At 34.5% G+C, this 23,629-nt stretch overlaps 1 protein-coding gene across 12 annotated transcripts in view; it reads right to left on the reverse strand.

The window, feature by feature from the left end:
* LOC145248822 (uncharacterized) overlaps positions 1-18,918 on the reverse strand; it is a 165,013-nt gene extending 146,095 nt beyond the window's left edge. For 4 of the 12 annotated variants that reach the window (XR_013863408.1, XR_013863406.1, XR_013863407.1 and 1 more), the window contains exons 1-2: positions 18,675-18,867; positions 9,690-10,164 (exon numbers count right to left, since the gene is read on the reverse strand). Coding sequence is in view for 2 of the 12 variants with exons in the window: in XM_080110513.1 (XP_079966639.1) it covers positions 9,705-10,109 (405 nt within the window). In the remaining 10 variants the exon portion in view is untranslated. Of the gene's footprint in view, positions 1-9,689; positions 10,165-18,674 lie in introns of all 12 variants that reach the window. The other 8 variants (XR_013863412.1, XR_013863411.1, XR_013863410.1 and 5 more) reach the window with 7 other exon arrangements.
* Between the last annotated feature and the right edge of the window lie 4,711 nt (positions 18,919-23,629).

Consider the following 23,629-nt stretch of genomic DNA (forward strand, 5'->3'; position numbering starts at 1 on the left):
GCTTTCTTTTCTTGTTATGCTTTCATCGGCGATGCTCGGCTTAATTTCCTTAGCGACGCTCGGTTTACTCCGGCTGTTAGCGTCATATTCCGGGGAAAGCCGGGTGGACTCTGAGTTCACTCTTTGCATGAGTACCAAAAGGTTACTTAAAAATTAAGAATAAGCGAAAAAAAAAAAAAAAAAAAAATTACCTCCGAATTAACACTAATTCAACTTAGACAAATATTTCGAAACGAAAACAAATCTATTATAGAAAATATTTAATAACGTGCTCAGTTATTCCCCTTGGTTTTCTGTTTTGAAAATTAAAAGGTTTCAGATTTACGATAATAATAATTTAAATTTAAGTTTTTTATTTTTTTACATAGGCGTCACCACTTATCAAGGCCAATAGGCCATTCAAGGATAAGGGTTAAAGAGTGTAGAGTAGTCAAAAGGACAATATAGTCATCGATAGTAATTAAGTTCGGTAAATTTGTTAAACGTTGGAACGGCTCATCAGAAATTTGTTCACGTTGGACTTGAAGACAACCATATTATAGACAGCTGGAAAGCAGGAAAACGGAAGACAATTCCACAGGCGTGCAGTTCTAAGAAAGAAGCTTTGATCATGGAATCTATGTTTAGGTTTAGGCACAGATAAAGAGTGGGGAAAATTATTGATAATGTTTCCAGCTAGTCGAGTGTTTCTTGTGAAAGTTTGGCGAGGGGGAACCATAGATTGAAGCTCAGTCGAACACTTTCCATGAAAATAACGACAAAGCAGAGACAAACTCGCAACATCTCTTCTGTGAGATAGAGGTTAAACTAAATAATTACATTTTAAATTATATTTTTAAATAGTACAGTATTAACGAGGCTATTATGTCGAATAAGTAATATAATCGAGCTAATTATTAAAAATGATTTAATTTAATGTGATATGCTGATAACCATAACTCAGTCGATGTATATGTGATGTGAATAATGCTATATCTACAAGTTACACATAAAAATAAATGTCTTCTTTCAAAGATGTATCCTTCAATGGCCATTAATATTTCTTGACCAGGAGAGGTGTACACACACTTTAGACACTTTCTATTTCTTTGATCATAGGGAGTTGTACACACATAGAAACACACACACACACACACACACACACACACGAACGCTATTACTTTATATATATAGGTATATACATATCTGTGTGTGTGTGTGTGTGTGTGTGTATATATATATATATATTGAATAATTATCACGGACATGTGTCTTACAACATTTTTATATATATATATATATGTATATATATTATACTAATGGGTCACAACTTATCAAGACCCAAGAACGACTCGAGGATAAAGATTAAAGATATCATCAGTTGGTTGATGATCAACATCACAATGGATTGTGGAATATGCAGAAATTTCTGAAGAGGAATTGCTTATCCAAGAGGACAACTCACAGATATTTTTTTTACATTAGACTTGCAGACAACCATGTTGTAGTCGGTTAGGAAGAAGACTCATAGTATCAGATTATTATTTCTAGGGGGAAAAAACAAACTTTGTTCATGGAAGTTTGTTTATGCGTATACTAGTATATATCCTCTGTTAAAAATGATGTAAAAAATTATGCTTCACCAGTGTTCACATTAATATTCACATAAAATCATAGAATTAAATCAGTGATTTAATTTTTCGTATAGAAATCGTCATTGCTGATGACCTAAAGAAATAAACCGACTTTCTATTTGCTTTCTAACTTTAGTGTTTAGTGTGGTATTTTGATGTCTACTAAAGTGAAAATGATAGTGAAATGTCGAAAGAGAGAAAGACAAAGGGCTTAAACAATTCGTTATAACATGTTTAGTTGTAGGATAAATCAAGGATGACCGTCAACTCGAACCCTCATAAACACCTGTGCTTAACTTGTTAAAATTGCATCACACACACACATGTATATATATGATTACTTGATTTAATCACATAAATTAATATACAAAGATATAATTTTATGCATAAATTTTCAGTATTTACTTCAAAAGTGCTCAATACATAGGTAGAACGAGGTAGTAAGTTAATTGCCATATATATTTTCATAAGTTACTATATAATATATATATTACAAGGAGGGTCACTACATTATCAAGGACAGAAGGCCATTTGAGGATACGGGTTAATAGGTCATAAGGACAACAGTGTAAAAATCGGTAGTGGGAATTTGGTATAATTTAATTATTTAAGGGAACAGTTCAACAAGAACTTGTTTACATTGGAATTGAAGACAACTATGTTGTAGTCAGCTGGAAAGTAGGCCAGTGGAACAGTATTTCACAGGCGAGCAGCTCTAGGAAAGAAGCTTAGTTTATGGAATTCACGTTTAGATTTAGATAGAGAGTAGCGGGAAATCGTTGATAGTGGTTGTAGATGGACGAGTGTTTTTGTGAAAGTTTGACAGCAAATGAAGAATTCAAAAATGTGGTATTTGTTCTGTTTCGATTTGAAGAGAGGAGATCCTTCTAGACAGAGGTCAAAACTGCCGCAATTCAGAGTGACATTTACGAAATTTGAACTCCACCCCCACCTTCGCATTAAAAAACAATCCTGTCTTACTATCTACTTGTCTCTCCACAAGCGAAAAGTTAGGCGAAATTTGAGGAAAAACGAAGCTCACCATTCACCAAAAAACAACGCATTTTTGGAGTGGAACCAAAATAAAAATTACCTCAGCCTAGAAGGACTTTTTGTTTATTGACTGAAAACAAAAAAGATAAAATTTAATATCAGAACAGATATTCCACTTTGCTTCTGGCTAAAATGCTACGAAAGAGTCTAACTTTGTCTCTCGTGCATATAGAAATTAAAATCTAATATGAAAAAAAAAAAAAAAAATGGCAAACAAAATACGTCAGAGTTATCTCCCTTAGACCATTCAACTTGTCAGTCCTCAGGGCAAAAATGGTAAATATGGCAATGTGCGTAGAGGCCTGAGTAATTATTGCAATCAAATGGTTTTGTCGTGACTACCGAGAAAGTGTTTTTTGTTCTGTGCAGTTCTGAGACGTCCTCCTTCCCAGGATTTACTTTCTCACCATTTTAGAACGGGTTAGTTCTTTTGCTAAGGCGCCCCTGCCCTGCCCCTGCCACCGAGGCTGCACATGCATTTTTTGTATGCCAAATTGCTTTTACTCGAAGGCACTGGGTTTTCAAATCTCACTTGGTTGATCTTGTCTCGCATCCTACCGCCCTGGGGGAGAGATGAACAGAGTGTTGCATTATTCATTTAAATAACAATTAACCCGTTTTGATGCTAATATAGGAGTAAGAAAAAAAAAAAAATTGTATTTATTCGTTTAGATCAGGGGTTCTCAACCGAGGTCCACATGGACCCTAGGGGTCCATGGGATAATTCTGGGGGTCCAAAGGCAAAACATAACAAAATGGGGGTCCGCAGCGATATTTTGGTAGCCCATGAAGAAAACCAACTCAGAATAGTTTATATTATTAAAAATTTAATTTCTACTGTAATTTTGTATAGTTTTTTTTTTTTCAATCATTCAAGTTATTTTAACTATAATATTTCTATTTTCCTGGTTTACCCCATTAAATTAGTTTTCATTTAAAAATAAAGCTTAATTATATAATATTTCTTTAATTATTAAAACCTCAAAATTTATATTAGTGAAAAATAGAAGATTGTCTTATGACCAATAGTTATGAAGGGATCGACCAAGATAAAAAGAAGGGAAAAGGGCTCCGTGAGTAAAAAAAGAAAAGGTTGAGAACCACTGGTTTAGATAGTGAATAAATAAATAAATAAATAAATAAATAAATAAATTATGTCCCTATCCTATTAATACTGGGCAAATCTATATATCTATAAAAGTGAAAGTGTCTGTCTGTCTGTCTGTGTACATTTCCCTACGCAATAACTCTGTCAATTTCTAGTCTACAGACTCGAAATTTGATATACAGGGTACTGAGATTTGGGAAAATCTTTGTAATCCGTTGTCGACCAGAAATTTGGCTGTTAAGGGGTCAAATTTCAACGATTTGACCTTTGAAAACTCTAGCAAACTCCTCCAACAATTTTGGGTCTAGACACTTTAAATTTTATATATAGGTTCCTTGGACATGGATCTAACTTAATAACTAGATTTGAGCCCAGAACAATAAATTTTAAGGAGTCATAATAGGGGTCAAAGTTAAAAAAATTGACCGCTTTTTTTTTTTTTTTTTGCTCAACATACACCTCCAAACACCCGGGCAACGCCGGGCTGAAATGCTAGTACAGTAAATTGCGTCAGATATTATCAAGTAAAATGACAACAGTTAGCTCCCTTTTCGTGGCCGTTGGTTTACAATTTGTAATTCTGTAGAGGGAGACAACTCTCTTTTACTAAGAGATTCGTTCATTTTTTTTTTCATCTCATAATTTAGGACGCTAATAAGCTGTCAGTAAGTTCTCATGAATGGTTTACAAAATCATACTTTTATGTTTTTCGTTCTTTTCTTTTTGGAGAGAGGTATTCAATTATGGAACTTGTGGTTATCCTTTACGGAGATGGTCCCGACGTCCGCCTCGTTCTGAGTTCGGGGAGAGGCCGTCTGACGTAGGCGGTGTCGAGGCATAAAATTACCCTAACCCTAAAATATGCGATATGTCACAAATATTGGGAAACAAATCACAGAATTTTACAGGGTTAACTAACCACGTGGAACTTTTCTAATCATGTGGACTGTTTTTTTTTTGTTTTTAAATTCTAATTATTTGAACTGTTTATTTTGTAAAATTCCAATTATTTGAACTGTTGAATTATCAAAAATTTGAACTGTTTATTTTGTAAAATTCTAATTATTCGAACTGTTTATTTTGTAAAATTCTAATTATTTGAACTGTTCATTTTTTAAAATTCTAATTATTGGAACGGGGTTTTTTCTCCTTAAGTTAACAACTGGGCACTTTATTGAAGGGGTAATTTTCTGCCTCGATACCGCCTACGTCAGACGGCCTCTCCCCGAGCTCAGAACGAGGCGGACGTTGGGACCATCTCCGTAAAGGTTATCCGAACTTGTATAGTTTTTAATAGATACATTTGCAGTTTAATTAACCGTTTTTTTTTTTTTGTAAGTAACGCGTCAACATTAACTGAGCAGAAGAACCGTTTAATATTTCACCAAAATTCTGTTTACATTGGGAGAGGACGATGGAGGGTTAGGGATAGGGGTGTTGTTACGGAAAAATTCTATAATTGAATACCTTCCTCCCCCCCCCCCCGAAAAAAAACGAAAAATATAAAAGTATGTTTTTGTAAAAACTTACTGACAGAAATTTTTTTTTTTTTTTTTACACAGTGATCACCACTTATCAAGGCCCGGAAGCAACTCAGGGATAAGGGTTATTGCAAGTACATTACGTTAGTGTGGAGATTTGATGAAGTGTTTACTTAAGGGGGCGGTTCATTAGGAATTTGTTAACATTGCACTTGAAGACATCCAAGTTGTAGTCCGGTGGGAAGCAGGCAGACGGAACAGAGTTCCACATGCGTGGAGTTCTAAGAAAGAAGCTTTGTTCATGGAATCCGCGTTTTGATTTAGGCACAGATATAGAGTGGAGGAAATTTTTCACAGTGGATTCAGCTAGACGGGTGTTTTTCATGAAAGGTTGGCGAGGGGGGGGACCAGAGATTGGAGTTCAGACGAGCACCTGCCATAGAAATAACGATAAAACAAGAATAGGCTCGCAACGTCTCTTCTGTGGGAGAATAAATATATAATGTTACCAAAAGGAAGATAAATTATTGTTCTAATGTTCTACCTACCTGGATGTTTTTAGTGTTTTAACTTATTTTAAAAAGTTTATTGAGTGTGAAATGCAAGTAGTGCCGAGTGCTTAATTTAAGACAACAACAAAGATGAGGAAAATGAGGCTGTCACTTTTACAATCTTGAGAATCGCTAAAAACTCGAAAATAAATAAAAACACCAGTAATAATACCCCTAATAAATATCGTGTGATATTTATTGGGTAGATTTTTATCAGTACTGTGTTTTATTTTCGAGTTTTAAGCAATTTTCAAGACTCCAAGGACAACACCTTCATGGTCGCCATCTTTGTTTTCGGTCTTAATTGCGCTTCAAACTTAATAAACGCTTCAAATTAAGTTTAAACATCGAAAACTTATCCAGATAGGTAGAAAAGTAATTTATCTTGCCTTTGGTAACATTTATTTGTTATATATTTGTTTTTTGGCCACATTTGCAGTTTGTTGGCTATAATAAAAAATGGGTACTCTTGCAGAATTTGACTCAGATCCTAGGGATTTTCCGTCATTTATAGTTCGGATTTAATCAGTAGTCACCGGATTATGCCGGGCAAAATAACAGACGCAGATGAATTTCAAAACAAACAAACCGGAAAATAATAGAAATACAATAAATAAAATTAATAAAACTTATTGTACATTTACTGAATACATCTATCTATCTATCTATCTATCTATCTATCTATCTATCTATAAAAATGAAAGTGTGTGTGTGTCTGTGTGTGTATATTTCTTTACGCAATAACTCTGTCAATTTTTAGTCTACAGATTCGAAGTTTGATATACAGGGTACTGAGGTTTGGGAAAATCGATGTGATCGGTTTTTGGCCAGAAATTTGGCGATTAAGAGGTCAAAGTTCAACGATTTGACCTTTGAGAACTCTACCAAACTCCTCCGACAATTTTCGGTCTAAACACTTGAAATTTTAGATATAGGTGTCTTGGACATGGATCTAACTTAATAATTCAATTTGAGCCCAAAATAATACATTTTAAGGGGTCATAATAAGGGTCAGTTAAAAAAATTGACCTTTTTTTTTTCTCAGCATACACCTCCAAACACTTGGGCAACGGCGGGCACCATGTTAGTATATCTATAAAAGTGAACGTGTCTGTGTGTCTGTCTGTCTGTGTACATTTCCCTACGTAATAACTCTGTCAAGTTTTAGTCTACAGACTCGAAATTTGATATACAGTGTACTGAGCTTTGGGAAAATCTATGTGATCCGTTCTCGGCCAGAAATTTGGCTGTTAAAGGGTCAAAGTTCAACGATTTGACCTTTGAGAACTCTACATAACTCCTCCGACAATTTTCGGTCTAAACACTTGAAATTTTAGATATATGTTCCTTGGACATGGATCTAACTTAATAACTTAATAACTAGATTTGAGCCCAAAACAATAAATGTTAAGGGGTCATAATAGGGGTCCAAGTTAAAAAAAATTGACCGCTTTTTTTTTTTTTGCTCAACATACACCTCCAAATTCCCGGGCAACGCCGGACTAAAATGCTAGTATATATATATATATATATATATATATATATATATATATATATATATATATATATATAAATATCTATCTATCTATCTATCTATCTATCTATCTATATATATATATATATTTATTTATTTTTTATTTTTTTCAAGAAAAGTTGCATTTTGTATGGTTTATTTACTTTTATTATCTTTTTTTTTTTATAAGGCATAATCGCGTTGACCCACTGGTTCTCGTCAGATCACCGAAGCTAAGCAATGATGAGCCTGGTTTGTACCAGATGGATGACCATTTGAGAATTCTAGGTGCTGTATGTTCTCTCCACTTATCTCGGCATTTGTTTCCAGTCGTCCTGAACCACAGCTTGCCACTAGTATTCGACAATGTTAACTCAGAAGAGGTGTGGTTGGAGATTGTGCACCTCCTGCTACAAAAATTCCACATGCAGGCACCCCTTCGTGGGTATCCATAGTCTGTCAAAGACTGAAGGAGCCTGTTGCATATTATTTTTTTACAATTTTTTATCAACAAAATTTTTTTTTTTCAACCGTAAATTGTTAGGTGAAAGTAACTTTTTTTCAAGAAAACTTAGTTTTGAAAAAAAATACCCTCCTCATGACCCAAAAAATAATTTAAAAAATTACATGTTTTATACAAAGAACAAAGACAAAACAAAAAAATGGCGATTTAGCGTTTCAACATTTTTAACAATGCTCGGTTTGAATGCCGGTCGAGCCAGAGCCATAATTGACGTTTTTTTTTCTATGATTCAGGTCAAATTCTGCAAGAGTATCAAAAAATGGCCAATTTCTTTTCCTAGTGGTGTCACCACTTATCAAGGTCTGAAGGCTACTCGAGGATAAGTACTAATGAGGTTTAGTTGGCAGGTGAGACAACATTGTGATGATCAGTAATGGTGGAACTTGGGTAAGATTTGTTTAAGCTGCAGCTCAACAAGAACTGATTTACATTAGATTTGAAAACAGCCATGTTATAGTCAGCTGGAAAGCCGCCTCACGGTATTGTGTGCCATAGATGGGCAATTACAGGAAATAAACTTTGTTCATGGAATTTACTATTTACTATGTTTTAGGCAGATAAATAATAAGGGAAATTATTAGCAGCTGTTATAGATAGACGAGTGTCTGCTGCGAGTGTTCTCAAACAAGTTTCATTTCTTTTATATTCACCAAAATCTTTAATCGCATGTTTCAAAAAATAAGATTTGCATGCGTAAGTTCACTCATTCTCAACATCTTGACCTTTCAATTGTTTGCCTTCAATGTTAAAAATGGTGAAATCGAAATAGGACTATTGACAATTTCCTTCGCTTTGTGATTAAAACTAAATGTAAATTTCAGAGTTTCTTTCCTAGAACTGTACGTTCGTGGAACAGAATACTGTAGGGTTGCTTTACAACTGACTATAACATAGTCGTTTTCAAGGCTAACGTAAACAAGTTCTTTTTGAGCTGTCGTCATATGTATTAGGTTATGCGGAAAGTTCCAAGCGTTTTTTAGTCACACAAAGAGGATAGAAATAAGATTTGTCCTTTCTTAGCAATATTTATTTAATGATCTGCACTTTTTCAACCTTCCAAAAACACACCAGCCAATAGCTGCCCTCTGATACACTCTTACGCTTTCTTCTTTCTTCTTCAACAAAGAAGTTCTTTTTCTTTTTATATGGCGCACATGCATTAATTAAAGTCTTTTTTCTTTCTATTTTGATGTTGCTACTACTACTATCACACTTTTACTACTACTACTACTACTACTACTACTACTACTACTACTATCCCTATATCAAACTACTACAGTCTTTAATTTGATTGATTGATACTTGGGATATAAGTCATATTTCCAAAATGGCTGTTGATCACCAGGACATATGATTATATCAGGTGGCACATATGGTGATTGAATCGCAAATTGATTCCTATGAATGTTAAAAATGCAAATAGCTATGATTGCTTACACTCTTTCCTTCTCCAATTCATTGGAATTTGCTTTCTTCCTCACTCCCCACAACAAGGAAGTTTTAACATGAAGGTGTTAAATCAAATAATTTTCAACCATTGGAAATATTCTCACCCCCCACCAAAAAGGTAACACATATATGCAAAAGTAATAAGCCAGTGCAGAGTTGGAAACTCCTATAAAGCGAGGAGATAGCTGGACGAAAAAGGAACTCAATACCCGCGCTGGCCTTTGTGCCAGGTATGACAGGGTGAAAGATCTCTGAGACTCACATATCCAGCCTTTATCACTTATGCACATATATATCTACACACATACTACAAGAACAAAGGTAACACATACATACACAATGCCACGCTGCCAAATACTCAAATACACACAAAAAAGACAAAACAAAAAGGAACTTACCAATTCTCTCCAAAATCAGACTACATGGAAAAAGATTTCATTTTCAACTGTCTCTGGATATTCGGCCATATAGATAATGACCGTTGTTGAGAACTGATTGGCATTAATGCCGACATAGCAGTACAAAGTGGTCTTGTACCATAAGACTGGTTCGAATTGCGGTTCATCATTGTAGTTCCGATACACGATCAGACTGGACAGGGCGCGTCGTTGGGAAATCTTCACACTTATCAATACTCGATCTTGCCATCGATCCGCTGAGCTGTAATTCAAGTAGAGAAGTTTCTTTGTTGGTACGGGGTCTTCAGTTATTTCATCATACAATTCCTGATCTTCGAGCACTTCATCCAAGAGATCCAATACTTCATGATGGAAATGGTGATGCTTTTGGTGTTGCAAAACTGGTTTAATTTCTTCCATTTGGCTACAATGCAATGCGAGCTGCGGCTCCTAATGAGTGAATTTAAAGAAATGACTGTTAAAAAAAAACAAACAAAACGAATGGATTAGATATGAAATGAAAATAAATAAGGACATGTTTACTTTGGCCTCCGTTCAGTCTTAAGAAAAATGGATTTGTTGTGATTAATGTTTCAAAATGCACAAACTCGTTTGTATGTACATCGTTTGCACATACACTATCTCTACTATATTTGTGTGTGTGTGTGTGCGTGTGTGTGTGTGTGAGAGAGAGAGAGAGAGAGAGAGAAAGAGTTCCTTATGTACTCAATACCCCGCCCTGGCCTTTGTGCCAGGTATGACAGGGTGAAAGAACACTATCTCTACTATATTGTGTGTGTGTGTGTGTGTGTGTGTGTGTGTGAGAGAGAGAGAGAGAGAGAGAGAGAGAGAGTTCCTTATGTACTCGGAAACGGCTGGGCTGATTTTTATAAAATTTCACACGATGGTACTTTATGTGCCTGCCAGTGTTCTTAGATAGGTTTCATATCGGAATGTATTCAATAAGTATCGATAGTTGATAACTGAAATAATTTGATGAAAGAAAAAAAACAGGCAATTTTAATTAAAGTTAACACCTTACACAGCCTAACATCACAAGTGCATGTGAGAAGTTTTATTACCACACAAGCTGATGTAAAATCAACAGTAGGTTCTTTGATATAACAGGGACGCATTCGAAATGAATGTTTCTGTTTAAAGCACAATTGCACCATGATACTCGCCTTTTTCATTTTAAAATTTAATTCAAGCGATTATCACTGCACAAGCAGTAAAGTCAGACAAATAAAATCAACAGTAGGTTCTTTGATATAACATGGACACGTTCGGAATAAATGTTTCTGTTTGGAGAACAATTGAAGCATGATACTTGGCTATTGCATTTTAAACTTTAATGCCATTATGTATAAAAAATAATTTTATAAAATTAAGAGTAGGCTCTCTACAGTGCAATGTAGACTACAATGTATTGTGGACAAAGTTACTGCAGGGAAGCATGTGAAGAGCATCCTCCCGGTGCACCATGATGGGTCCCCAACTAGAACAGGCAATCAATCGATTTGATTAAAAAATGGGCGATTTAATTGATTTCGATGACAATGAAAATATGGGAGTGTGAAACTGTAGGGGAAATCACAACTAGCATGTGTGCGTGCTTCAAAGAGTCGTTCGTGTAAAAAAAAAAATAAAGAAAAAAAAGGGCAGTTTTATCGTTAATGGTCACGTGAGTGACGCAGACTGTCGCTGTTTATAAGCAAATGAGACAGGGGAATAAAAACGGACGTGAAGCGGGGACGAGTTAGATGAAGGTGTGATGCTACATATGTTGTCGAGTGCAAATCAAATTGAAACAGTGTCATGTTTTGGAGTTGGAAATTTTGACAGCAATATGTAGAATTTACCCAGTTTAACCATATGACCAATCGGAGAACTTTTTAAATTTATGTGAATTGGTTTTAGTGGAAGCTTGCATGACAACAGAGTATCGAGTTTTGGAGTTGGAAATTTTGACAGCAGTGTGTCGAATTTCCCTGAGAAATTGTTAATTTAACTATAAGCTATTTTGACTGATAAGCGGTGACTTAAAAAAAGAATTGGACAGATTCAACATTCGCTTAATACCAGAGTTTGATGGATCTACCACTGGACCGTCTGTCATCGAAGGGTTGAGAATGCTGAGCACATCTGTAAACTGTGCAAAATAAAAGAACTAGCAGCGGTTATCCTGTTGAGGGTAACCAGATGGGCCAATGCAGTATACTACAAACTCGGGGATGAAGCAGAATCGGTTGAAATTAAGAAGAGCCTGTATCCAGCGCTTGGTATGGATCCTTTTGTTGCATAGCAACAGTTCCCACCAAGAAAACGATTCGTGTGTATTTAGCCGATTTACGGAAGTTATCTGTAACGTTTGGTGGGATCAACGACAAAATATTAATCTGTGTCTTTTTAGTAGACTTACCTGAGAATGTCAGCAGATTGCTGTGAGCAACGTCACGAATTGACAAATTAACAGCGGATTAGTTGTTGGCCTCAAAACATCCTTAAGACACCAGAACCAAAGAAAAAGCAATGTCGTGCAGCAGACAACACTCGTTGTGCAACACCTGAACCTTACAGAGACAATGTGAATTCTCTCCCAGCCAGCAGCGATAACTGTAAGAACCTGGTTTGGTATAAATGTGGGGTGCATGGGGGCTAATCATTTTGCTAAGGAGTGCCGGAGTCGAAGTAGTATGAAGAGTGGTTATCCACAAACACAGAACAGTACACTGTTATCGTTGCAATAAGGTAGGTTACATATCTCACAACTGTTTGGGAAATGAAGTTGGGAACAAAGTATTGCCACCACTCTTGCCCTTTGCCAAACAATAAACACAGAATTGTCTCTTGTTGGCGTCAAAATTGGTGATGTGCAGTGTTCGGCACTCATAGACATGGGATGTTCCCTGCATATAGTTAGTTCAAATCACTGGCAGATGTGGAGGGAGCAATAAGTGAGTGTTATGACCATCAACAGCTAATCGCAAGCATGTCGTGGTGTAGGGGACTGTCATTATCTGTACTGAGAAAGGTGACACAGCTGGAGTTAACGTTCTGGTGATGCAAAAATAACAACACTTTGGCTACGACCTGTTAATTGGAATTGATGCAATACGAGCATTGGGAGACGACATGATGACAGTGGCTGTAGGTGTAACACTTGGTAGAGGGAAAGAAGTCTGTAGAGCTACTGCTAATGAAAAAAAGACTTTTATGATACATTTGACAACAAAAAATTTATTATATATTTTTCTAAGTTAACACTTATAATATCTGGTACTAAGTGGACATTTATTTCGTTTTTTTTTTATAGGTTAGCATTTATTATGTCTTTAATAATTCAGAATTTATAATGTCTTTAACAATTCAGAATTTATTATGCCTTTAATAATTCAGAATTTATTATGTCTTTCATAATTCAGAATTTATTATGCCTTTAATAATTCAGAATTTATTATATCTTTAATAATTCAGAATTTATTATGTCTTTAATAATTCAGAATTTATTATGTCTTTAATAATTCAGAATTTATTATGTCTTTAATAATTCAGAATTTATTATGTCTTTAATAATTCAGAATTTATTATGTCTTTAATAATTCAGAATTTATTATGTCTTTAATAATTCAGAATTTATTATGTCTTTAATAATTCAGAATTTATTATATCTTTAATAATTCAGAATTTATTATGTCTTTAATAATTCAGAATTTATTATGTCTTTAATAATTCAGAATTTATTATGTCTTTAATAATTCAGAATTTATTATGTCTTTAATAATTCAGAATTTATTATGTCTTTAATAATTCAGAATTTATTATGTCTTTAATAATTCAGAATTTATTATGTCTTTAACAATTCAGAATTTATTATGCCTTTAATAATTCAGAATTTATTATGTCTTTAATAATTCAGAATTTATTATGTCTTTAATAATTCAGAATTTATTATGTCTTTAACAATTCAGAATTTATTATGTCTTTAATAATTCAGAATTTATTATATCTTTAATAATTCAGAATTTATTATGTCTTTAATAATTCAGAATTTATTATGTCTTTAATAATTCAGAATTTATTATGTCTTTAATAATTCAGAATTTATTATGTCTTTAACAATTCAGAATTTATTATGTCTTTAATAATTCAGAATTTATTATGTCTTTAGCAATTCAGAATTTATTATGCCTTTAATAATTCAGAATTTATTATATATTTAATAATTCAGAATTTATTATGTCTTTAATAATTCAGAATTTATTATATCTTTAATAATTCAGAATTTATTATGTCTTTAATAATTCAGAATTTATTATGTCTTTAACAATTCAGAATTTATTATGCCTTTAATAATTCAGAATTTATTATTAAGAATTGAATCAACATCATTGATGCTTTCACCAGAACGCAAATGTGTGTGCCGCTAAACTATGGGAGTGGCACCAGAAAGGGAATAATGTAGCATTGCTGGATTTGAAGAGAAACTACCTGCAGATATGTGTCCATAGGTCATTGTGACCATTTCAGACAGTGATAATCAAGGGAAACGATACTTTTTGACACTCTTAGGTTTAGTCCTAAACGCAACACCCATAATAATAACAGCAATTATTAAACCTGTTTTCATGCAGGATGAGATCACAGCAAAAACTACTTCAGCTTACATTGATGACACTTACGTCTGTCTATAGAAGCAGTTTGAATGAAACTGGAATCTTTCGATTATATTGCTTAGTATCTGGAAAAACTTTTGTTTGCGGAAAATTTTCGTCTTCAGTAAACCCGAAAACTTTTAAAAGTCGACATTTTAAAGGTGATTATTTTTAAGGTGGGAAGTAAGTAGAAATTTACCGTTTGTTGAATTAAGTATAAAAAAAAAACCAAAAAAAAAAAAAAAAATACCCGCTTGGGTATGTTAAACTGTAGCTAGCAAAACAGACCTTAAGCTCTTAAAGGTTGGGGTGCCTGTGTTAGGCCTTGAGTGTAATGCTTACGATGGAAGCATAGAAACCCGATCCCAGAGTTACCTCGTGTGTTGATGAGATACTTTACGCAAATTAGTAGGACATTTACCTGTCTGTAGATGGCTCTGGTCGGCAACAGGAGTACTAAAAAGACCAGTAACTGCGGTAACAAAAGAATGGGATGACATAGTGGATGACGATTCTCACCAGCAAATGATGGTCGAAATGTTGACTAGAATATGTAGGAACGACTCTGGCCAGAGCAAGTGGCATGTATTCAGACACGAACTAAATGTGTGGGTTGATGCAAGTTCGTTGGCTACAGGTGTAGTGTTGGAATGATTGAGTGCTGTTGTGGAAGATGCTGGCTTTGTTTGAAAAATGATGATCAGCACATAAATTTGGTGTGACTTGATGACATGCTAAAGGACCTTAATCTTGTGCTGTAATGGAAGTTTGGACAACAGAGTGTCAAGTTTTGGAGTTGGAAGTTTGAAAACAAGGTGTCAAGTTTTGGAGTTGGAAGTTTTGACAACAGAGTATCAAGTTTTGGAGTTGGAAGTTTTGACAACAAGGTGTCAAGTTTTGGAGTTGGAAGTTTTGACAACAGAGTGTCAAGTTTTGGAGTTGGAAGTTTGGACAACAGAGTGTCAAGTTTTGGAGTTGGAAGTTTTGAAAACAAGGTGTCAAGTTTTGGAGTTGGAAGTTTTGACAACAGAGTGTCAAGTTTTGGAGTTGGAAGTTTTGACAACAAGGTGTCAAGTTTTGGAATTGGAAGTTTTGACAACAGAGTATCAAGTTTTGGAGTTGGAAGTTTTGACAACAAGGTGTCAAGTTTTGGAGTTGGAAGTTTTGACAACAGAGTGTCAAGTTTTGGAGTTGGAAGTTTGGACAACAGAGTGTCAAGTTTTGGAGTTGGAAGTTTTGAAAACAAGGTGTCAAGTTTTGGAGTTGGAAGTTTTGACAACAGAGTGTCAAGTTTTGGAGTTGGAAGTTTTGACAACAAGGTGTCAAGTTTTGGAATTGGAAGTTTTGACAACAGAGTATCAAGTTTTGGAGTTGGAGGTTTTGACAACAAGGTGTCAAGTTTTGGAGTTGGAAGTTTTGGCAACAGAGTGTCAAGTTTTGGAGTTGGAAGTTTTGACAACAAGGTGTCAAGTTTTGGAGTTGGAAGTTTTGAAAACAAGGTGTCAAGTTTTGGAGTTGGAAGTTTTGACAACAGAGTGTCAAGTTTTGGAGTTGGAAGTTTTGACAACAAGGTGTCAAGTTTTGGAGTTGGAAGTTTTGACAACAGAGTGTCAAGTTTTGGAGTTGGAAGTTTTGACAACAAGGTGTCAAGTTTTGGAGTTGGAAGTTTTGACAACAGAGTGTCAAGTTTTGGAGTTGGAAGTTTTGACAACAGAGTGTCAAGTTTTGGAGTTGGAAGTTTTGACAACAGAGTGTCAAGTTTTGGAGTTGGACGTTTTGAGAACAGTGTCAAGTTTTGGAGTTGGAAGTTTTTACAACAGTGTATCAAGTTTTAGAGTTGGAAGTTTTGACAACAGTGTGTCGAATTTACCGGAGAAATTGTTAGTTAACTAAAGAAACATTTGTCGATCATCATTCAATCCCGGGCAATGTTGGGTCTCCATGCTAGTCCCGAATAAATAATTATACGAGGGGCGTGCAATAAGTAATGCCCCTGACCCACTTTCAGTTGTCTGATCTAGCTGAAATTTTGCATGTGCAATGATTTATATCTCTACCGGTTATGTGACAAATTACAGCTCTGAACTAATTCTGGTTTCTGTTTTACAGGTGTTTGAACTGAGTCAGGTGTAAAATGGAGGCTGTTGAATGTCGAGCAGTGATCCAGTTTTTGTATTTGAAAGGACGCACACCACAGGAGACTTTTGATGAAATGAAAGGGCATTATCACCATAAGTTTCTATCATATGACTTTGTAAAACGCTGGCATCGTGAATTCAAACATGGCCGGAAGTCTGTGGAAACAGCTCACAAACCTGGTCGCCCCCTTCTGACATTGATGAGCCATCTGTCCGTCAATTTGAGGCTGCCATTTTGGAAGATCGGTGCATTACTATTCGCCAAATAGCCCAAGATGTCAAGATTAGTACAGGGTCTGTGGAAACTATCATTTATGACCATTTGCATATGCATAAGGTGTCTGCCAGATGGATTCCCAGGTTGCTCACACCATTCCAGAAGCGAGAACGCATCAAGTGCTCAAGGATGAATTTGGAGATGTGCCAAGAAGATGAGTCAAAGTTTTTCAAAAGACTATGATACTACTGATAATATAGGAAATTATATTGCTTAGTATCTGGAAAACTTTTGCTTGCGGAAAATTTTCGTTTTCAGTAAACCCGAAAACTTTTAAAAGTCGACATTTTAAAGGTGATTATTGTTAAGGTGGGAAGTAAGTAGAAATTTACCGTTTGTTGAATTAAGTAAAAAACAAAAACAAAACAAAACAAAAAAAACCGCCTGGGTATGTTAAACTGTAGCTAGCAAAACAAAAAAGGAGGGGGGACAAAAATAAAAAATAAAAACAAATTTCCAACAAATAAATGTTATAGCCGGTACTACCAGATCTCTGAAGATACTGGATTTATGACTTAAAATGCATCAAACATTGATGTTATTGTTTTTTCCTTCCCTTTTGCAAAACTCAATCATGTTCTGCAAAATCCAACACGAACAATTTTCCTCCACAAAGCAACCAAACTAAACATTGCGAATAAATATTTGAAGATTTAAATAATTTGAAGTAGAAAAACTTTTCCTAAAAAAACTTGACTCGGCGTTAAATGACACGAAAAGAATTGATGCGCCGTAAAACAAAACAACCAAACCAAAGCCATTAAAAGTTACTTTTCAACTCACCTGCGTCATTTGTTTGTGATTTAAAATACCTTTAAATGCTTTTTTTTCTTCTTTAACTTACGTCTCAAATGTTCAATCCTTTTGACAAAATGTCCGCCGATGACATAAGAGTCACACTTTTTTGTCGCGTTCTTTCGAATTCTTTTCTTTTTAAAAAGGAATCACAACTAATAATTGTCATCAATCGTGCGAAAATGTAATGTTCAACCGAACTGTGTATTTTATCATCAGCACTTTTGTATAACCTTTGATTTTTTTAGCGATTATCGAGACTCCACGTAATCGTCTAATGTCAGCCATGTTTTTTCTCGTTCTAACTTAAGAGAGTTGACATTAGGTGTGTATTACACTATAAAATCTCTTCAAAATAAAACACAAACACATTTATTCAGATAGGCAGAAGAATCACTGGGCATTTATTACTATAGACAACAAACTGAAAACATGACCAAGAAACAAATATGTAACAAAGGCAAGCTAAGTTATTATTCTACCTAACTGGATAAGTGTTTGGTGTTTTAACTTACTTTAAAGCGTTTATTCAGTTCGAAACACAAGTAGTGCCGACTGCTTAAGTTAGAGCGACAGCAAATTGGCAAACATGAAACGATCATCTTTGGAATCTCGATAATTGCCCCAAACTCTAAAATTTAACAAAATACTGATGTTACTGCCGACATTTATTTGGTAGTTTTCTACCAGTTTTTGTTTCATTTTCGAGTTTTGAGCGATTATCGGACTTCAGATGACCGTCTAGTATCAGTCATTCTTTCTTGTTCTGACTTAAGACTCGGTACGACTTGTGTTTTGAACTAAATAAACGCTTTAAAATGAGTTAAAATACATAAAACCCCATCCAAATATGTAGAAGAGTAACTTACTTTGTCATTGGTAACATTTTCTTTTGTTTCTTGGCTGCTTTTTTCGATTTGTTGTCTATAGCATAAAAAGAAACAAAAATGCCCGAACAACTTATCTTTCTTTTGGTGACATTTATTTGTTGCATATTTGATCCCTGTTCCCTTCTGTTAACGACAGTTAAATGTTTGATTGTTGAATAAATAAATTAAAGCAAGAAATGAACCAATGAGTACACAACTGAACAAAAGAAAACAAAAAAGGGTTTTCTCACCTGAATGAATGATAGAACCAAGGGAAAAAAAACCCCTCAAAACGAACTACGTCTGTCTTAGTTTGGGAAGTGAAAACCGGACCTGCGTCCGTCTGTTGATAAGAAAAAAAATCCCTATCCAACCACAAACTGCTGACAACGTTGAACACTCCCGATAAGTTTCCGATCTCCGGAGTGGCTGCAACAATATGCACGATAACGTGGGATGGAGAGAGAGAGAGAGAGAGAGAGAGAGAGAGAGAGAGAGAGAGAGAGAGAGAGAGAGAGGGGGGGGTTTATAGTTGTGCTTCATTCCTATCCTCCTATGACCACTGGGCAATGAAGTTCGGGTCAGTCTGGCATGGAATGCGCGGTGTGGGTCAGTCTGGCACAGGAATGCGCGATTTAAAGGAGCGTTTGGCATGCTATATTTACTATAGCCGCGAACCTTTAAAATGCGGTAAAAAAGAGAAAGAAGCAAAAAAAAAAAAACGTTTTCAGTGAACAATGTTTAACTTTGCGTCCTCGTTTTAAAAAATAAAAAAGTCGATCATTTATTTTCTCCTCCATTTTTTTTTTAAAGATACAAATAAATGTAAAAAAAAAAATCTGAAGATTTCCCCTTCCTCCAACGAGAATCGAACTCAGAATCGCATTTTAGCAACTTGGAGTTTCATTAATTTGCCTCATACATGGATTATAAAACATGCTATAGAAATGTTGCTGCGTGAGTGGGTCGGATAACACTTATCAAAAACGAAATAAGTAAGTAATGCTGAAATTTGAAAAAAAAAAAAAATTGACTCAAGTTGGTTTCTTCAAGATTTCTTCAGGGGGTCATGGTAGCAAGAAGAGGACTTGAGACTGAGGGAGTGTTAGATCCTCACACTGTCTCTATGATATTAGTAATGAAAGCAAAAACTGTTGATCCGATTAAATATTAAAATCGGTGAAATGGATTGGAATTTTTCTTAAAGGTACATACCTTTTATTAACAAATCTATTAACGTAAAAAAAAAAGAACAAAAGAAAAAACAAAAAAAAAAACACAAACAAAAGAGAAAAACTTTCTGTTTTTATGTATAAGCAATGCGATGGAAAGTAAATAAAAAGAATTCTGTTAATAATTAATTAAAATTTTATTAACTTAACAACCAAATCAAACATCATGAATAAATATTTGAAGATATAAAAAAAATTGCAGCACAAAAACTTTCACTGAAATAGCTGAACCTGGAAACAACTGATTTGTATCGTTCGTCCGACCTGTGTTGGAGTATGGCATCCAGGCCATCGGTCGTCTCGATATCTGGTTCATGACATGGGAGCGAGTGCAAAGGCGACCCAATCGGTGTGAGTTTTTCATGACCTTCCTCAAGAGATCCTTTTCGCTAGAGCGCCGAAGACTGAGGGGCGACTTAATTTTAGCCTATAACCTCCTTCATGGCCATTACAACCTCCCTCGGGATCTTCTTTTCGTCCCGACACCCGAACGTGGATAGAAAGGACACGACCTGAAGCGGTTTCATCAAAGATTTCGGCTAAACCGACGAAAAGCCGTATTTTCGATTCGCATATCGACTCCGTGGAATAGACTGTCGCTTGAGTTTGTCATCGCACCAATAATGAATCAGTTCAATATGAAGTTGGACAGGTGCTGGTCAACTGTATTTCCGACCGTATAAATTTGAAGCGCCCCTCCTTTTCTGTTTGCTTTCCTTCTCTCTCTCTCTCTCTCTCTCTCTCTCTCTCTCTCTCTCTCTCTCTCTGATTCTGCGCTCTTTTAAACGGCAACGAAACATGTAATGTTTTAACCTATGACGAATAAATTGAATTGAAAAAAAAAAAAAACCGACAAGAGTTGATATGTCATGAACAAAACAACCAAACCAAACTCCATGAATAAATATTTGAAGATAAAAAACAAACAAAAAACAAAAACAACTTGAAGCATAAAACATTTTTGCAACAAGTGAAACATGCATGGTCCCCCGTGAGTGCACAGTGAACGAAGCATAAAAAAATGACTAAGTTCAGCATTTGTCCCCTACCTTTTAGCCCCAAAAGTTCCAAAGGCCTTAACATATTTAAATTTGAGTTCAACAACCATGCAAAACTGCCACTAGAAATCCTCAACATATATAAAAACAAGAAGCAACCACAAAATTCGCGCATAAGCCTGACGAATCCTACAGTGGATGAAACGCAGAATATTCAGTGTAGCTTAATCGCCATATATATTTTATAAATTACTAACTAGTTCTACCTACGTATTGAGCACTTTTGAAGTAAATACTTAAAGTTTACGCATAAATCTATACTTTCGTATATTAAATTTGTGTGAGTAAATGAAGTAGTTATATATATATATATATATATATATATATATATATATATATATATGCATGCCGTATGCATATATATGCCGTATATATATATATATATATATATATATATATATATATATATATATATATATATATCGTGTGTGTATATATATATATATATATATATATATATAAATATATATGCCGTATATATATATGCCGTATGTATATATATATATATATATATATATATATATATATATATACACATATATACGTATATATACATACATATATATACATATATATATACATATATACATACATATATATACACATATATATCTACATACATATATATACATATATACATATATATACACATATATACATATATATACATATATATGCATACATATATATATACATATATATATATACATATATATACATATATATACACATATATATACATATATATACACATTATGTATATATATATATATATATATATATATATATATATATATATCTATAATATAAAGCTGAACGTCTGTGTGTGTGTCAGGTCATGAATAGGCTCCAATATGGTTGACTATTATAGAAAACTGATCACATATAATGATAGAAGATGTATCGAGACACAGGAATGGGCATGTTTAATCTGGCAGAAAGGTGGTTCATTAAAATTGTGGGGTCTGCGAACGCGCCTGGTCCCCAAAGTATAGAAATAAAAAAAAAATTTAAATAAAAAAAAAGAAAAACGTTTACAAGTGTTTTTGATATAGATGTACATAATAATACTTGAATAAGTATGTTTTAACTTAAATTTGGGATGGTATAATAAAATTGTGGGGTCTGCGTTCGTGCCTGACCTCCATAGAATGGAAATAGGTACAAACTTTAATAAAGACTATCTGCGTAAGTATACCTTGATAATTATGTTTCAGTTTGAAGAAATATGGTATATTATAATTATGGGGTGTTCGTTCGCGCCGGACCTCCATAGAATGGAAATATGTCACAAAGTTTAACAAGGCTTTTAATATAGATCCACAGAATATTGTGATAAGTGTTTCAGTGTGAACATGTATGATATGATAAATTATGGGGTTTATCTATTTTATTTTTACTTTCATCATATTTTGCTTTGGTTTTGATACCCCCGAATTCGAAGCTATCTCATTACAATCCTTCCTTTTCATAATCTATCATACTTTCATAAATCAGAGTCCATTTTCTGTAGGCTGTTTTTGTACCCAGTCAACGACGGGTACTTTTGCTAGTATATATATATATATATATATATATATATATATATATATATATATATATATATATATATATATATATATATATCTTTTCAAGGGAAATAAGGTAATATATATATATATATATATATATATATATATATATATATAAAAGGTAGTTTGTCTCTTTTTTTTATAAATGGTGACACCGACATGATTAACACAGGCCTTCTGAGTAACAAAACGTGAAAAAGGACACACGGAATCTTCTTAAAAAAGAAAACGGACCCCTATCTAATCTATTAAAAGAGATTCATCATGATTACTTTTTTTAGTTTAAGTTAAAATTTTTGATTGTCTTTAGAAGATACTGACCAAATAAAAAAAAAAGCAAAAAACAAAAACAAACAAAAAAAAAAAAATGCATACTTACGTGTTAAAATAATTACAGTGAAAAATGTTAAAAAAAAACAACATTTTGTTCGAATTTCAAGTCTGAATAAATCAACCTAAAAATCTCTGGAAAAATAATTATTAGTTTTCTGAAAATGTGTTAAAGCTAAACGCAAATTCCATGAACAAAGCTTCCTTCCCAGAACTGCTTGTCTGTGGAACACCGTTCCGCTGACCTGCTTCTCGGCTGAATACAACATGGTAGCCTTCAAATCCAATGTAAACAAGTTCTTATTGAGCCGTCCTCATAAATAATCAAATTCTACTCAATTTACGCCGTTAATAATTACTGCAGACCACCTTACATTCATTAAACCTTATCCTCAAGTGGCCTTCGGGCCTTGATAATTTGTAAATTAAAATCATCAGACAATTAAAACAAATGTACAGATTTGTTGCGTATCACTCATTGTTTGTATCCAAAATTTAATATTATTCAATTCTACTATTTTTCATATGTATAGGGTGGAACGATAAAATTATCGCCCTAATGAAAATAATACTGCAGTTTTATTTTAAAACTTTTATTGAAAAAATCAATTCAGATAATTTGATTATGTAGTAGAGCTGACATTTGTTCAATGTAACCGCCTTCAGCCTCAATCACTGGCTCGATACGGGTCCGGCACTGGGAGCATGCCTTTTCTACAAGCGCCGGTGAAAACTCGGCGAATACTCAACAAATACTCGACGAATACTCGGCGAATACTCAGCGATCAGGCTGGTTTTGGTGTTGTGGGAGGTCATGCTGGTGATGTTCTCGACATATGACCAAACGAAGTAGTCGAACGGGTTCAGGTCAGGGGAAGAAAGGGCCAGTGAGACAAGGGTACAAAGTCGTGTCACCCTTCTGAAGCCAAGCCTGGGTCTCTTGGGACTTGTGGGCAGGAGCCGAGTCCTGCTGCCACACCCAGGGTCTGCCAACGGCCACATGATTGCACCAGAG

This window comes from Euprymna scolopes, chromosome 27, assembly GCF_053919585.1.
Source record: "Euprymna scolopes isolate OS-2025 chromosome 27, ASM5391958v1, whole genome shotgun sequence".
Taxonomy (NCBI): domain Eukaryota; kingdom Metazoa; phylum Mollusca; class Cephalopoda; order Sepiida; family Sepiolidae; genus Euprymna; species Euprymna scolopes.